Raw genomic sequence first — 16,337 nt, 5'->3', positions numbered from 1 at the left:
CCGTTTTTGCAGTGCTAGGGATTAGTCGCCATTTTTTACAGTCATCAGATATCAGAGACATGTCTTTCGTGAGTGTTTCCTCGAGGATGTCGAACTTGGATGCCTGAGTTGCACAGCAGATGTCATCGGCCTAGATGAACTTCCTTGAAGAAGTTTCTGGGAGGTCATTGATGTAAATATTAAATAGCGTAGGAGCCAGAACAGAGCCCTGGGGGAGGCCACTTGAGACAAGTCTCCATCTGCTAGACTTGTCACCCAGATGCACCCGGAATCTTCTGTTTTGGAGAAGAAACGATATAGTGTTGGCCACCCATGGAGGCAGGCATCTTAAGATCTTGACTAGGAGACCACGGTGCCAGACCGTGTCATAGGCTGCTGTGAGATCAACAAAGACAGCACCCATCTTTAAATTCTTCTGGAATCCATTTTCAATGTAAGTTGAGAGGGCCAGGGCTTGTTCGCAGGTAGATCTTCCTGGTTATGCAAAGAGACTCTCTTGCCTGATGCTCCCAAATTCGATCCCCAGCACCACCATAAGCCAGAATTGAGCAGTGGTTTGGTAAAAATAAAAATAGAGAGCCAGGCGTTGGCACAGCAGGTTAAGCAAACATGGTAGAAAGCACACGGACCGGCATCAGGATCCTAGTTCGAGCCCCGGCTCCCCACCTGCATGGGGGTTGCTTCAAGCTGGTCTGCAGGTACCTATCTTTCTCTCCCCCTCTCTGTCTTCCCCTCCTCTCTCCATTTCTCTCTGTCCTTCCAACAACGACGACAGCAATAATAACAACAACAATGACAATAAACAACAAGGGTAACAAAAGGGAATTGAACTTGAGATCTCAGAGCCTCAGGCATCGAAGTCTTTTGCATGTTTCTGTAACCCTAAGTATTAACAATGTTGACGTTTCGCACTTTATTCCACTGCTCCTGAGTGATCTGGGAATCAGTCAGTGGGTGTGAGAATGCCAGTTTGTGGTACAGAACCTCACATAGTGTTTAGAATCTTTGTTTTTTAAAGGTCGAAATTCACATAACTAAACCATCGGTGTCCATCTTCAATCCAGATACCACGAGCGTTTACCACTCTTCTTGCGATGCTTTACTGTCGGGTGGATTTACACCAGGATCTTGTCTCGGGCCGTTGAAATACTGCAGCGCCTTCACCTGTATGAGGTGAGATCTTACCTCCCTGCTTCCACCCTACATAGCCAAGGCAGTGATGCCCCCATGGGAGCCTGCCTGACTCCAGGCATCTCTCTGGGCAGTACAGTAGAATGTGTCAGCCCTCTCTGTCTTAGAAGGATGATGGCTAAAGACCAGTGACTCTGCTTGTGAGTTGTCAAAAATGCCCCAGAGGGTCACAGACTGCTCTATAGGAAGCCACACAGAACCCACCTCTGAGCCTGCGCTCTCTCAGAGCCATTTATGTGATCAAGGAATTGTCCAAAACCTGGGAGGTGGCATTCACACTTCCAAATGAACTACCTTCTTCTTCTAGCGTTTGCCCTTCTTCTGTAGCCAGTCAACAGCGTCAGGTTGAGCCTGATGTAAAGTTTCGAGACCTCCTTTGAATCTGGAGAGGTGGCAGTCGTTGACTATGTGGGTCATAGTCTGTTTGTATCCGCAGGGGCAGTTCGGGTCGTCTCTGGCTCCCCAGCGATGGAACATAGCGGCACACCGGCCATGGCCTGTTCGATAGTGATTGAGGAGGGCCCAATCATAACGTGCTAGGTCAAAGCCGGGTTGAACTACCTGAAAATGACTTACAGCTATAGGTTAAGAGCTGGCAAAATAGCTCGTGTGGATTATGTGCCCTCTCTGCCATGTGCGTGACCCAGGCTCAAGCCGGACTTCCACTGCATTGGGGGAAGCTTTGGTGCTGTGGTCTCTCTGTCTTTCTCTCTAGCTGAAAAAGTCAGCCTGGAGCAGTGAAGCTCCAGTGCTGATAAAAACAAATAGAAATTTGGCTTTATCCACCCCCTCTGCAAAACATTGGGAGACTGCTAGAGTACCCTCTTGCTGTGTTTGACAAAGAGAACGCTTCAAAGCTGGAATTATTGACCTGGGCTCATGAATCCTCAAAGAACTGGCTTTGGAGGATGTGTGAGCCCCACTGTTGTATGTGTGTCTGGGGTGGGGTGGGGTTCCACACATTTTTTTTTCCTCAGGGCAGTCGATAGATGCTTCAGAGATTTCCACAAATCACAAAAGATCATGAAGACTGAACAGTCTGGAAATCTAGCCAGTTTCTCTGTTGAGGTGGAAATAAGAACACTCCTTAATAACTGTCCTGCCCACCCCAAATTCCTCACCCATCAACCCCAATGACTTTGTGTAGATCTACAGCCCTGAGCTGGTTTACTTGGCTTCCAGGTGACAAGGGTTCTAGGCCAAGAGTGGAGATGTCTGGAGGGATGTCTCATACACCTTGTCCTGGGAGGCTGGATCCTGGGCCTTATTTTGGTGTAGCAATATACATGCTTTGTCAACTTTACTGGCTTCTTGATAAAATGACAGTTCTGGCGTACAAGAGCCTAATGAATTCCTTTTGTCATTGCACTAGGAAGCAGTGGTGGAACTTGAAAACCTCTTGTCCCAGAGAGTGTACTGTCCTGACAGCAGAGGCCGATGGTGGGACAGACTGGCCCTTAACTTACACCAGCACCTGAAACGCCTCGAACCGGTATTGTGTTAACTTGATTTATCTTAGTCTTTATTTACTTTTGTGTAAGTCTAAAGAACTGTTAGCCAACTGCTAATACTTTAACAATCTAATATAATTCAAGCTTTTTTTATTTTTTAAGCATATTGGGTTGTCAGGAAGGTCATGTATTTTTCTGTTTTTCTCTGCAAAGATGTGTCATGACTTTTTCAACAGCCAGATATTTTTGTCTTTGTTTTTCTTTCTTTTTTAGAAGGAAAACTATGTTCTCTTTTTTGTGTTACTTTATTTTTATTATTGGATAGACAGAGAGAAACTGAGAGGGGAGGAGGAGGTAGAGAAGGAAAGAGACAGAGAGATACCAGCAGTCCTGCTTTACTACTCATGAAGCTTTCCCCCTGCAGGTGGGGACCAGGGGCTTGAACTTGGGTTCTTGTGCACAGTGATGTGTGCGCTTAACCAAATGTGCCACCACCTGGTCCCCTTGTCTTTGTTTTTCCAACCTGGAGAAGAATAGCCTGGCAAAGAAAGCGGGAGGCTTTTCTTTTTCCTTTTTTATTTAACTAATTAACATCATTTATTTAAAAATATTTTTCCTTTTTTAAAATATTGGCTAGAGAAAAGAGAGAAACTGAGAGGGAAAGGGGAGATAGAGAAAGAGAGACAGCTGCACTACTATTTCACTGTTCATAAAGCTTACCCCACCAGGTGGGGACTGGGTGCTTGAACCCACATACTTGTGCATGGTAATGTGTACAGTCAACAGGGGCTACCACTACCAACTCCTAATCATTTCTTATCTAGAGCACTGCTTAGTCCTGGCTTATGGTGGTGCCGGGGCTTGAACTTGAAACCTACAAGTCTTTGGCCTGAAAGTCTTTTGCATGACTGTTGGGCTGTCTCCCTGCTGTTTGTCTTCTCTCCGTTGAGTTGGCAGTGTGGTCTGTGTTGACTTTGGGCATTAGGAGTTTAAGGAAAAAGAAGGGTTAGACATCTCTGCCCTTAGCAGGTGCTCGACAAGAAGTGCTTTTTGTGGGCCAGGCGGTAGCACAGCGGGTTAAGCACACTTTGGCACAAAGTGCAAAGACTAGCGTAAGGATCCCAGTTCAAGCCTCCAGCTCCCTACTTGCCGGGGGGGGGGGGGGGGGGTGTCGCTTCACAAGTGGTGAAGCAGGTCTGCACTTTCTTTTCCCCTGTCTTCCCCTCCTCTTTTGATTTCTCTCTGTCCTATCCAAGAACAATGACATCAATAACAACAACAACAACGATAAACAACAAGGGCAACAAAAAGAAAAAAATGGCCTCCAGGAGCAGTGGATTCGTAGCACAGGCACTGAGTTCCAACAATAACCCTGGAGGCCAAAAATCAAGAGTGCTTTTTATTATAAAAATGGTGATTTGATTTTTGTTTTCTACTTGGGACTTCCAGGTAGGATGAGAGAGTCAGGAGACATTCCCTTCTGTGTCTTATTACAGTGACTCCATGAATGACACCTAGGGGAGGTATTCTGTTTTGCCATCAGAAAATGCACTTTCCCAAAAGGTGTGTCTCTTTATTTATAAGGGGGCAGGGGAAGGAAAGAACCAGAGGATCCCTCTGGCATATGCACCTCTGGGAGCTTCAGTCTTTCCACTGCCACCTGAGGTGAGTCAGGGTGCTGCAACGGTGGAAAAACTGACTGTGAGTGTGAGACAGGGCAGACTGTTTTTTACTGCCTTCAGCTGAAAAAGCACCATGTCTTCAACACAGCCTTGGAAGCCATGTTCTCTCTCTGGCAGTTGTATGGTGCTGCCAGCTTCCTGGGGTTTATTGAGCAGCAACAGCAAGGGGCTGACCACCCACTTGTGATTTTTGAGACCAATAGAAAACTTTCATCTTGGGAGACGGGCGGTAGCGCAGCAGGTTAAGCGCAGGTAGTGCAAAGCGCAAGGACCGGCGGAAGGATCCCGTTCAAGCCCCGGGCTCCCCACCTGCCCCCAGCTCCCCACCTGCACAGGAGTCCCTTCACAGGCAGTAAAGCAGGTCTGCAGGTGTCTATCTTTCTCTCCCCCTCTCTGTCTTCCCCTCCTCTCTCCGTTTCTCTCTGGCCTATCCAACGACGACATGAATAACAACAATAATAACTACAACAATAAAACAACAAGGGCAACAAAAGGGAATAAATAAATAAATACTAAAAAAATAAAAAAACTTTCATTTCTTGTAGCCTTCTCCCAAAGATTTTATTTGTTTATTACCAGGTTTGTCACTGGGCTTGGTACCTGCATGATAAATTCACTACTTCTGGTGACCTTACTATTATTATTATTACCATCATCATCATCATTTTCCTTATAGACACAGAGAGGGGGGGGGGGAGAGAGAGAGAGAGAGTCAGGCCTGCAGCACTGCTCCACTGCTCATGAAGCTTCCCGCTATAGGTAAGGACAGGGTCCCTTGAGCCCAGGTCCTCACGTGTGGTAACGTGTACTCTACCCAGTATACCACTGCCCAACTCCTCTCCCAAAGATCTATGGGCCACACCCACAAACTTCCTTATTTTGTTGATGGTTCCTCTTTGTTATTTTGCTGACTGTTCCCCTTTGCAATCTATCAGAAGTGTTTATTCCTGAAGAGCCCAGTGGCCAGGCCCTCCCTTCTCTGGAATCTGTCTCCCCACCCCCTCCCAACCTCCTCTGATTCCTGGGGGGCTGACAGTGCCCTTCAGTGTCCCCCAACTTTGGTGACTTTTTAAATTGATTTAATAATGATTGGCAAGATTGTAGATAAGAGGGGTACAATTCCATATAATTCCCACCACCAGAGTTCCATATCCCATCCTCTCCACTGGAAGCTTTTGTATTCTTTATCCCTCTGGGAGTATGGACCAAAGATCTTTATGGGGTGCAGAAGGTGGAAGGTCTGGCTTCTGTAGTTGCTTCTCTGCTGGACATGGGAATTGGTAAGTCAATCCATGCCCTTAGCCTGTTTCTTGTTTTCCCTAGTGGGTTAGGACTCTGGGGAGGTAGAGTTCCAGGACACATTGGTGAGGTCATCTTCCTTAGGCAGTCAGGTTGGGAGAGTTGGGCAGTAACGCAGCAGGTTAAGAGCACGTTGTGTGATCCAGCCCCCGGATCCCCAACTGCAGGGTGTCGCTTCACAGGCGGTGAAGCAGGTCTGCAGGTGTCAATCGTTCTCTCCCCCTCTGTGTCTTCCTCTCTTCTCTCCATTTCTCTCTGTCCTAAAAAAAAAAAAAAGAAAGAAAAAAAAAGTCAGGTTGGCATTATGGTAGCATCTGCAGCTTGGTGGCTGCAAAGCGCTAAGATATAAAGCAGAACCAGTTGTTTAATAATCAGGAACCTAAAGGTAAGAATATAGCAGATCATATTTGGGTTCTCTGTTTTTGGAGGAAGCTAGGAAGTCTATTTTGGGTATATTCCAAGGGGCCCATAACTTTACTAATTCTTACCTGAGCCAATGTACAGATGGGCTAATATGCAGATTGATCACCTGGAGAGGTGGGGTTAGAGTTGGAAGTAGGACTAGAAAGCTAGACCAGGGCAGAGAGTAGCTCCGAAATATGGGGAAAGCATATATATATATACCATTAACTGAAAACCCAGTCAATCTGATCTGGGGCCCATATTCAGCACAGGAGCCTGTGTAACCTCTGCATCCCTGTAAGGTCTGAGCTAACATTCCATGGTCATAGTTAGGAACATCGCTAGGCTGCACTAATTTCAGGATCCATCTTCCTCGAGTGAGAGAGTATGTTGATCCAGCCTCCCTTCAGAGAGTGGGACAGTTTCTGTCATTGTTTTACTACATTGAGGGGCAAGGTCCTGTAGAACTTTGGTGACTTTTAATCCCTTCACTCTCTTCACTGGCTCCCCCCTTCTAGTAAACTAAATAGATCATGTAAATAAAGCTTGCCGTTTTAGCGGTCTTGCCCTTGTACAGTTTTGTGGCTTGATTTGTGCTCACAGTGTTGTGAATCACCATGGCAGATTCCAAATGTTTCTGTCACTATAAACAAACTCTGTAACCTTGATGAGATTACTGCCCTTTCCTCCTCCAGCCCCACCTCTGCCCCCTGGTAACCACTCACCTGCTTTCTGTCTCTGTTTTAGGATTTGGGTTGGTTTTGCTGGCAGTACCTGCAAGATTCCACTACTTCCAGCAGACTTTTTTTTTTTTTTTTAAGGATTTGTTTAGGGGCCAGGTGGTGGTGTATCTGCTTGAGCGCACATGTTACAATGCACAAGGCCTTTGGTTTGAGCCCCTGGTCCCCACCTGCAGGGGAAATGCCTGCACGCACGTGTGTGTGTGTGTGTGTGTGTGTGTGTGTGTGTGTGTGTGTGTGTGTGTGTAGTTTCTGCATTTTGACATGTGAACAACCTTGCCGTGACTCTGAGTGTGCCGCTATCTATTTGAAACTGCTTTCAGTTCTCTTGGGTACAGGCTCAGCGTGGGATTGTTGGGTCAGATGGCAGCTCTATATTTAGCCAACTGAGGAGCTGCCCAGTGGTTCCTGTCAAGTTTGGCTTATTTTCACGTCTCTGCCACCCAAGTGTGAGGGTCCCACTTATGGCCACATCCTCGCCAACGGTCCTTTTTCATTTCTCTGACTGTTGCCTTCTCAGTAGGCGTGAAGCAGTAGCCTTTTATGGTTTTCAGTATTTTTATTAGTCCAAATCTGAGTAACCTTAGGAAGTAAAGGTAGCTCTTCCAGACCTTACGGTTCTTTTCTCAGTAACTGAGAACCTTCGACCAGCCCCAGAGTTCATGGGTGTGTGGGAGACTCAGCTGGTGTCCTGGTAGGAGTCGGGGACAACAGACCCTGCTTTACAGAGGCTCATTCTGTGGGTAGATGGTGGCTGGTGACTTCTTTGTCCAAAGCAGCCCAGGTGGTGCCCTGAGAACCACCGAGCTCACCTCATTCCCTGTGTCCTCCAGCATCTAGAGGTGACCGTACTTCCTTTCCTGGCCTCTGAGGAGTGACCGCTGTGCTCTCCACACTTCTTTTTTATTTTTATTTTCCTATTTTTTTAAATTTGTGATTAATAATAGTTGATTACAGTGTATATAGTTTCACACTACACCCACCACCAAAGTTCTGTGTCCCTACCCTTCCACCTCCCACAGATAACCACCATAGTTCTCAAAAGTCTTAGAAACAGTTTCACATATAAGTGAAACCATCTGGTAGTTTTCATCTCTTTTACTTACTTTGCTAAGCATAATCTCCTCTAGTTCCATCTGTTTTGTCCCAAAGGACACAATATCATCTTTTTTTGATGGCAGAGTAAGTAGTCCATGGAGTATATATAATCCCATAACTTTTTTTCCCCCATTTTAAAAATATTTATTTATTATTGGATAGAGACAGAGAGAAATTGAGAGGGGGGAGATAGAGAGGGAGACAGGGAGACACCTGCAGCACTGCTTCACCTCTTGTGAAGCTTTCCCCCTGCAGGTGGGAACCAGGGGCTTGAACTTGTGTCCTTGCTCCGGTAACATGTGCACTCAACAAGGTACGCCACCACCTGGCCCTTATCCCATAACTTCGTTAGCCAGTCATTGATTGCTCCCCACACTTCTGATCACTTCTGTGCCTTCAAAGGATCAGAACCTGAGCTCTTTAACTCCTGCTCGGCTGCCAGCCAACTGACCCCACCGAGCCATTGTGGCTGCAACTCCAGGCCATTTGGGACCCTGACTGTGTGTGTGTCCTTTGCCAGGCAGTTAAGTGCATCGCCGCAGGGCTGGCGGACCCCGCTGTCAGGACCGGACATCGCCTGTCGCTCTACCAGCGAGCCATGCGCCTCCGAGAGTCTCCGAGCTGCCACAAGCACAGGTCCCTCCTCCTCCAGCTGCCGGAAGTGACTGTGGCCGATGTGAAGCACGTGAGTGATGCCACTGGGCACCAGGGCTCACACGCATCTGCCAGGGCTTTTTGCTGATAGGGGAGGAGCAACCTGAGAGTGGTTCTTAGTGGTTTTCAATTACTTAATCTGCCAGGTAAGGCCTCACACCTGTGTGATCCCAGCGCTCCCGGCAGACTTATTTGTTTTTATTGCCACCGGGTCTATCTCTGGGATTCAGTGCTGGCACAACAAATCCGTCGTTCCAAGTGGCCATATTTCCCTTTTATTTATTTAATTATTTTTTTTATAGGACAGAGAGAAATTGAGGGGGGGAGATAGGGAGAAAGAAGGAGAGACACCTGCAGACCTGCTTCACAGCCCATGAAGCATCCCCCTTTGCATGAGGAGAGTGGGGTCCTTGCACATTGCAATGTGTGCACTCGATCTGGTGCACCGACCGCCCACCCCCAGCCCCTACAGCCTTTTAATAAAAGTCAGGGGAGTTGGTGTATTGTACCAAAGTAAAAGATTCTGGGGGGAGGTGGCGGTTCAGGTCCTGGAATATGATGGCAGAGGAGGACCTAATGGGTGTTGAACTGTTATGTGGAAAACTGAGAAATGTTACACGTGCAAACTACTGCTTTTTACTGTCAACTGTAAACCATTAATCCCTCAATAAAGAAAAACAAAATAAACAAACAAAAAAAGTCAGGGGACCAGCAGGTGGCTCACCCAAGTACCTGGGTTCAAGCCCTTGGCCAACACATGGCAGGCAGCACCTAGCAGGAGAGAACCTTCCCAGGTGGCAAGGTGGGGCTGTGTTGTCTCTGTTTCTTTCTCTCCCTCTCTATGTCTGTCTGTCTCTTTCCCTTACTCTTTCACTTTCTTATCTTTAAGAAAGGAAGAAAAAAAATGGCCACCGGAAACAGTGGAGTCATGCAGGCACTGAACCCCAGTAATAATCCTGGTTGCAAGTAACATAAAATGAAATAAAATAAAATTTCAGATAGAGGCTGAGAGAGAGAAACCATAGCACCCTTTTACTGTTCATGGAACTTGCCCTGGTGCTGTACACAGTGTTCCCATGTGGGGTCAGAAGCTTGCACCTGGGTCCTTGTACATGGGGCAGTGTGCCTGGTACTGTCTGTGCTGTCTCCTAGCCTTGCTTATTTTTGACCAGAGCACCACTCAGCATTGGCATGTAATGCTGCCAGGGATTAAACCTGGGACCTCTCCCAGGTTCTCTCGTGTGCTGCCCCTACCCTGTCTCCCCATTGTGGATGGCGATTTTCACCCCTCCAAGGGCTGGTGGTAGGCATGCTTGCTCAGTGCTTGGGTTAAGCAACTTCCTGTCCCTCCCCGAAGGTGGAAGCTCCCAACCTTTGCCAATTTCGCCTGCTGGTCAGAGCCCCTGGACAGCAGCTCATGGAGTGTGGGGAACCCACTGTACTCAAAATGTGAGACTTTTGGAGAATGTGTGAAGGTGCCTGACTGGGGTGTCAGAGTTGTGCCCCCAAAGCCTGGCTCACTGGGCACTAGCTGCTACAGACTCACAGACCCTCTCTTGCTGCCATTTCAGGTGACTATCACAGGCCAGCTGTGCCCACAGCGTGGGATGGGCAAGTCGGTGTTTGTGATGGAGGCCGGGGCTCCTGACGCACCCACCACAGTCCTGTGCTCTGTGGAGGAGCTGGCACTGGCCTTCTACAGACGTGGCGGCTATGACCAGGGTAATGTCTAATGAAGAGTCTGCTGCCAGCCTTGAATTTAGAGAAGACGTGGCATAAGGGCTCAGGCTTTTTTGGGGTGCTTATTTCTGAATTACTTAGAAGGATCTGACTAAAAAGGATCCATCCCACTCTCTATGCAAACACCCGGCATGGAAGCTCAGGTGTTGAGGAATTCTCTGAATGGATAGCACTCACTGCTGACAGGAAGCAGCCAGATGTCAGGTCCTCGTGCTGCCTCTGGCAGGGCCAGTGCACAGGCTCCTTGTGCAAGGCTGGGTCCTGGCTTCACTCGGGTTCTTCATGAACCTTGCTGTCTCAGCTGCTATTCTCAAAATGTGTGAGGGCTGGGGATCTGGATTGGAACGCTACATCTCTAAGGTAGAAGGACGCTGTGAAAGCTAGAGTCCAGGGAGCACAGCCACTGGGTCGGATCCAAGCAGGAATGTGGAGAGTCACATGAGGTGACTAGAAACGGTACCTGCAAGGTCCGAGGTACCAAATGAGGTGATTAGAAACGGTACCTGCGAGGTCCAAGGTACATGTCCCCAGATGTCAGCCTTTCTCCAAGTCACACCAAGGGACCCCACATGGAGTACCTTCCCCAGTTTTTGTGCGCATTCTAACCTTTGAGCCTGAACCCCAGAGCCCAAGGAGGGATTTTGCTCTTAATTAATTTATTTTAAACATGTTAGTTTGTTCTTTGAGGCAGAGAGGTAGAGAAGGAGGGAAAGAAACCCACAGAGCTGAATTTTCCTGCAATGTGGTGGGGCCCAGCTCACGCCTGGGCTTTGCATACGGTAAAGCAGCGCACTATACAAGTGAACTGTTTCAACAGCCTTTACTTTTTTTTTTTCTTTCCCATTAGTGACTAAGAACCATTGTTTTGTCATTCTGAAAGGTGCGCTTAAATTTTCCCATGATCGCTAAGATTTTTGCCCATAAATGAGACTCTTTTATACAAGGCAAAGAAAGTATAACAAGGAGTGAGTGGCATAAGAACAGCATTTTTTGGTTTTGTTTTTTAAGATTTTATTTACTGATGAGAGATATAGGAGAGAAAGAACCAGACATCACTCTGGTACATGAGCTCATGTGCTGCTGGGATTGAACCACCTCATGCTTGAGAGTCTGGTGCTTTATCCACTGCGCCATCTCCCAGACGACTAGCATTTGTCTTTTTTTTTTTTTTTTAATATTTATTTCCTTTTGTTGCCCTTGTTGTTTTGTTATTGATGTCATTGTTGCTGGATAGGACAGAGAGAAATGGAGAGAGGAGGGGGAGACAGAGAGGGGCAGAAAAAGACACCTGCAGACCTGCTTCACCACCTGTGAAGTGACCTCCCTCCTCACAGGTGGGGAGCTGGGGGCTCAAACCTGGATCCTTATGCTGGTCCTTGCGCTTCGTGCCACATGTGCTTAACCTGCTGCACTACCATCCGACTCCCCCACCAGCATTTGTCTTTTGTTTTTTTTAATTTATTTATTTTTATTTATTTATTCCCTTTTGTTGCCCTTGATGTTTCATTGTTGTAATTATTGTTGTTGCTATTGATGTTGTCATTGTTGGACAGGGCAGAGAGAAATGGAGTGAGGAGGGGAAGACAGAGAGGGGGAGAGAAAGACAGACACCTGCAGACCTGCTTCACCGCCTGTGGGTGGGGAGCCGGGGGCTCGAACCGGGATCCCTACGCCGGTCCCTGTGCTCTGCGCCACCTGCGCTTAACCCACTGCGCTACTACACGACTCCCTTTGTCTTTTGTTTTTATTTAATTAATTTATGTAGAGATAGAAGTTGTGAGGGAAGGGGAAAATAGAGAAGAAGAGAGACACCTGCAGCACTGCTTCACCGCTCATGGAGCTTCCCCAACTGCAGGTGGGCATCGGGTCCTTGAACTCAGGTCCTTGTGCACTGTAACATGCACTCAACTGCGTGTGCCACCACCCTGCTCTTAGCATTTATTTTGAAGTTTTCGGACTAGTTTTTTTTTTTTCTGTTGCACAGGCAGTAAGTAGTTCACACTGGTGGCATTTGAGCTATCAAGAAGGCTCACTGTCCCTCCTGCATGTGACTTTGTCGTAGGTATCCATGGGGAAGGGTCCACCTTCAGCACGCTGTTCGGCCTCCTCCTGTGGGATGTCATCTTCATGGAGGGTGTCCCGGATGTCTTCAGGAATGCCTACCAGGTCCATGCCTGCCTTTATCTTGTGTGCCCGTGCCAGGCCCTCAGGCCCTTGAGAGCCTTGGTGATTGGCACCCCCTCTAGGTCACATTTCTGCAGCCATCACAGCCCTACATCTTGGTCTTTTTATTTTTCTTTTCTTTCCTTTTTAATGAGGGGGGGGGGGGAGGGAGACACACCAGAGCACCACTCAGCTCTGGCATATCCGGTGCCAGGATCTGAACCTGGGACCTCATTCCTGCAAGTCTTATGCTCTGCTGCAGAGCCGTTTCTCCAGCCTTGTTGGCCTTTTGGATCAATGATCCCGATTCCACTGTATGGATTAGCTTTTGCTTTTTAAATCTGAGTCACAAAGCTTAAAATAGAAGTGCAGTGTTTTCGATTCCTTTAAAAAAATTTTTTTTATTTATATATTTTTTAATAGAGTCAACAAGACAGATACTGTAAAAGAGATCACAGCACTGAAGCTTCCTTTAGTGTAGTGGGGCCTGGGCTCGAACCTGGGTCACATACAATGGCAAAGCAACGTAATATCCAAGTGAGCTATTTCACCAGTCTGGTGTTCTAAAATTTTTTTTATTTTAATAATTTATTTAATGAGAGACTGACATTATTTAAAGAGATAAAATTTTATTTAAACAGATTAGAAAATTAAAAATGTGTTTAAATTAAATCTTAAATGAGAAATTTATCGAAAGGGATTAAATTTAACCTTTGTTTATTTAGTGTCAGAGAGGGCCCAAGAATACTGCTCCGCTCTGGCTTATGATGGTGCTGAGGATTGAACCTGGGACCTCTGAGCCTGACGCATGAAAGTTGTTTTGCAGAACCACTATGCTATTTCCCCAGACCTAGTGTTTTAAATTCTATGTCTAGTTTACCTTCACCGTCCTTGTGGGAACTTGGAGTATTCCTATTTAGCTGCTGCCTTTCCTGAGCGCTTGCCCAGGCTGGATACTGCCACACACAGGAGCACCATTCACCAGACCGCCCAACCTCTTCCATGTTCTAGTACATATTCTTGAGGAAAAAGAGGTGCCCGTCTAATCTTTGTGGTCCAATTCCAGAAGTCATTGGCCCTGACCAGGGTTTCTCAGGGCAAGTCTGACAGCTTGTTTCCCGCAACATAGGCCCTCCCGCTGGACCTGTGCACGGATAGCTTCTTCACAAGCCGGGGGCCGGCCCTCGAGGCTCGGCTGCAGGAAATCCATAGCGCCCCAGCCGAGAGCCTGCGGGCCTGGGTGGCCGCCACGTGGAAGGCTCAGGAAGGCAGAGTGGTCTCCATCGTCAGCTGGGACCGCTTCACCTCCCTTCAGCAGGCTCAGGTAAAGATTTGCAGGCAGGCACACACACACACACACCCCCACACACAGAGGTGGATGTGTCTGTGCATTTCTACATGCGTGTGCAAAGTTGTGTGTGTGCTGAAGACCTCGGCATAAGACACACCCCCATTATGCCTTCTCCCCACTTAGCTAATAGCTCCTCTCTTGCTTGGCCTGTGACCCCGGCAGAGACCACCCCTGGGACTGCTGGCCTCAAAAGTCCCTGCTGTCATATGCCTCTGTGGTGACTCAGAAGCCCCTCTCCCTCAGCTGCTGTCTAGAGTTTGTCCAGCCGCAGAGGGGTATAGACTGACCACAAGACAGCGGCTTCCTGAACTGCCAGTAGGAATTTTAGCCAGTGGTTTTAGAACCCTGGCAGCACCTGTTATCCTTGAAATCCTTAAAAAAAAAATATATATATATATATATTTATATTTATATTTGGGTAGGACAAAGAGAAACTGAGAGGGGACTGGAAGATAGAGGAGGAGAAAGAGAAACACCTGCAGCCCTGCTTCACCATTCATGAAGTTTCCCCACTGCAGGTGTGGGGACCAGGGACTTGAACCTGGGTCCTTGTGCATAAATGGCGATATGCTTGTTCAACTGGTTGAGCCCAGAATCTTTTTCTCATGCTGTGTTGGGGTGTGAACATAGAACTGTGTATGTGGGTGATATGGTTGACCCTCCCCAACTCCAGTGTTTCCCCCCCAAAAAAAATTCGTGTTAATGAGAGAGTGGAGGGAGGGAAAGAGAAACCAGAGCAGCACTGACGGGGTTTTGTGGCTGAACTTGGGACCTCACTCTTGAGAGTCCAAGTCTCCATCCTGGTTCTTCCTGTTAAAAAAAAAATATATATATATATATTGTGGGGCCAAAAGGCGATGGCACACCTGCTTGAATGCATGTATCACCGTGAACAAGGACTGGGTTCAAGTCTCAAGTCCCCACCTGCAGGGGGGGAGCTTCGTGAGCAGTGAATCAGTGCTGTAGCTGTCTCTTCCTCTTGCAATTTTTCTCTGTCCTATCAAATATATACATTCTATTCTTTGAAAGACCCCAGGGCACTACAACACCATCTGAGTGGCTCCCTGTTTTCATTCTTGGTGCTCCCATATGGTGCTGGGGCTCTAAGCCAGGGCCTTCCATGTGGTGGGTTTCACCCACCGAGCCACCTCCTGAACTCAGGGATTCATTGGTGCTGAATTGCACCCGGAGCTTCTCTATCTTCTAACCTGGGAGGACGTCAGGGTCTTGGTCACAGTGTGCTGGCTAACTGCTTTTGTATTCCCTGCTCAGGATCTTGTTTCCTGCGTGGGGGGCCCCATCCTCAGCGGTGTGTGCAGGCGCCTGGCCATGGACTTCCGACACTGCCGAGGGGGACTCCCCGACCTGGTGGTGTGGGACTCTCAGGCTCATCGTTTTAAGGTAAATTTCAGCCAACAGGGAAAGTCATACTTGGAATTTGGTGGTAGTCTAGTTAAAGCTATGATCTTAGGCCTATCTTTATTTTTTAATTTACTTTATTTGGTAGAATAGAGACATTGAGAGGGAAGGGGGATAGAAAGAAAGAGAAGGTAAATAGAAGAAGGGGGCCGGGCAGTATCGCACTGGGTTAAGCACACATGGTACAAAGGGCAAGGACTGGTGTAAGGATCCCAGTGTGAGCCTCTGGCTCCCCACCTGCAGAGGGGTCACTTCACAAGCGGTAAAGCTGGTCTTCAGGTGTCTTTCTCTCCCCCTCTCTCTCAGTCTTTCTCTGTCCTACCCAACAACAGCAGCAGTAATAACAAGGACAACAAAAATGGGAAAAGTGGCCTCCAGGAGCAGTGAATTTGTAGGGCAGGCACCGAGCCCCAGCAATAACCCTGGAGGCAAAGAAAAAATGAATAAAAAAGGAGAGAGAGAGAGAGAGAGAGACCTGCAATACTACACCACTTGTGAAGCTTTCCCCCATAGGTAGAGACTGGGGGCTTGAACCTGGGTCCTTGTGCACTGTAATGAATGTCCTCAATCAGGAGTGCCACCACCTGGCCCCCTTTATCTATTATTGAGAAAGAACTAGCAGAATACTGTGGCACAGGTGATGCCAGGGATCAAACTTTGGATCTCATGCTTGTGAGTCCAACACTTTATCCACCCAGGCACCTCCTGGGCAATAGTATGCATAATTTTTACAAATTATCTTCCAGCTGGTGGAAGTCAAAGGTCCCAGTGATCGTCTCTCACATAAGCAAATGATTTGGTTGGATGAACTGCAGAAGCTGGGGGCTGAAGTAGAAGTCTGCCATGTGGTTGCTGTTGGAGCTAAGAGCAAAGGTCTTAACTGAGTTAAGGAATTGTGTCTCTGGTCATATATGGCAAAAGCATCCTTGCCTTTTTTTTTTTTTCCTGTCAGTAATAAACTGGATTGTTTGACGACTCATCGCTGTACCATGTCTGTACATCATAAAGCTTGGTATTGTCCGGAATACATTCATTCATCCGTTCCACAAACAGGTAATAAATTCTGAAGGTCAGAACCTTGGTGGTAGTTTTAGGAGGTAGGTGTCTGTAATTCAAGTCTAAATTAGAGTTTTTAAAAAGAGATTGA

The 16,337-nt window shown here is 47.4% G+C and overlaps 1 protein-coding gene across 7 annotated transcripts in view; it reads left to right on the top strand.

The window, feature by feature from the left end:
- The window catches only part of FAN1 (FANCD2 and FANCI associated nuclease 1), a 38,700-nt gene extending 22,363 nt beyond the window's left edge, over positions 1–16,337 (top strand). For 4 of the 7 annotated variants that reach the window (XM_060179270.1, XM_016191734.2, XM_060179268.1 and 1 more), the window contains 9 exons: positions 1,065–1,173; positions 2,564–2,683; positions 8,384–8,548; positions 10,089–10,239; positions 12,320–12,423; positions 13,550–13,744; positions 15,044–15,172; positions 15,937–16,063; positions 16,143–16,335. In XM_060179270.1, the coding sequence (XP_060035253.1) occupies positions 1,065–1,173; positions 2,564–2,683; positions 8,384–8,548; positions 10,089–10,239; positions 12,320–12,423; positions 13,550–13,744; positions 15,044–15,172; positions 15,937–16,063; positions 16,143–16,162 (1,120 nt within the window). In that variant the 3' untranslated portion in view covers positions 16,163–16,335. The other 3 variants (XM_060179271.1, XM_007520782.3, XR_009546576.1) reach the window with 3 other exon arrangements.

The sequence above is a fragment of the Erinaceus europaeus genome, chromosome 20 (genome assembly GCF_950295315.1).
Source record: "Erinaceus europaeus chromosome 20, mEriEur2.1, whole genome shotgun sequence".
In the NCBI taxonomy this organism is placed as follows: Eukaryota; Metazoa; Chordata; class Mammalia; order Eulipotyphla; family Erinaceidae; genus Erinaceus; species Erinaceus europaeus.
This window is presented reverse-complemented; position numbering and strand designations above follow the sequence as displayed.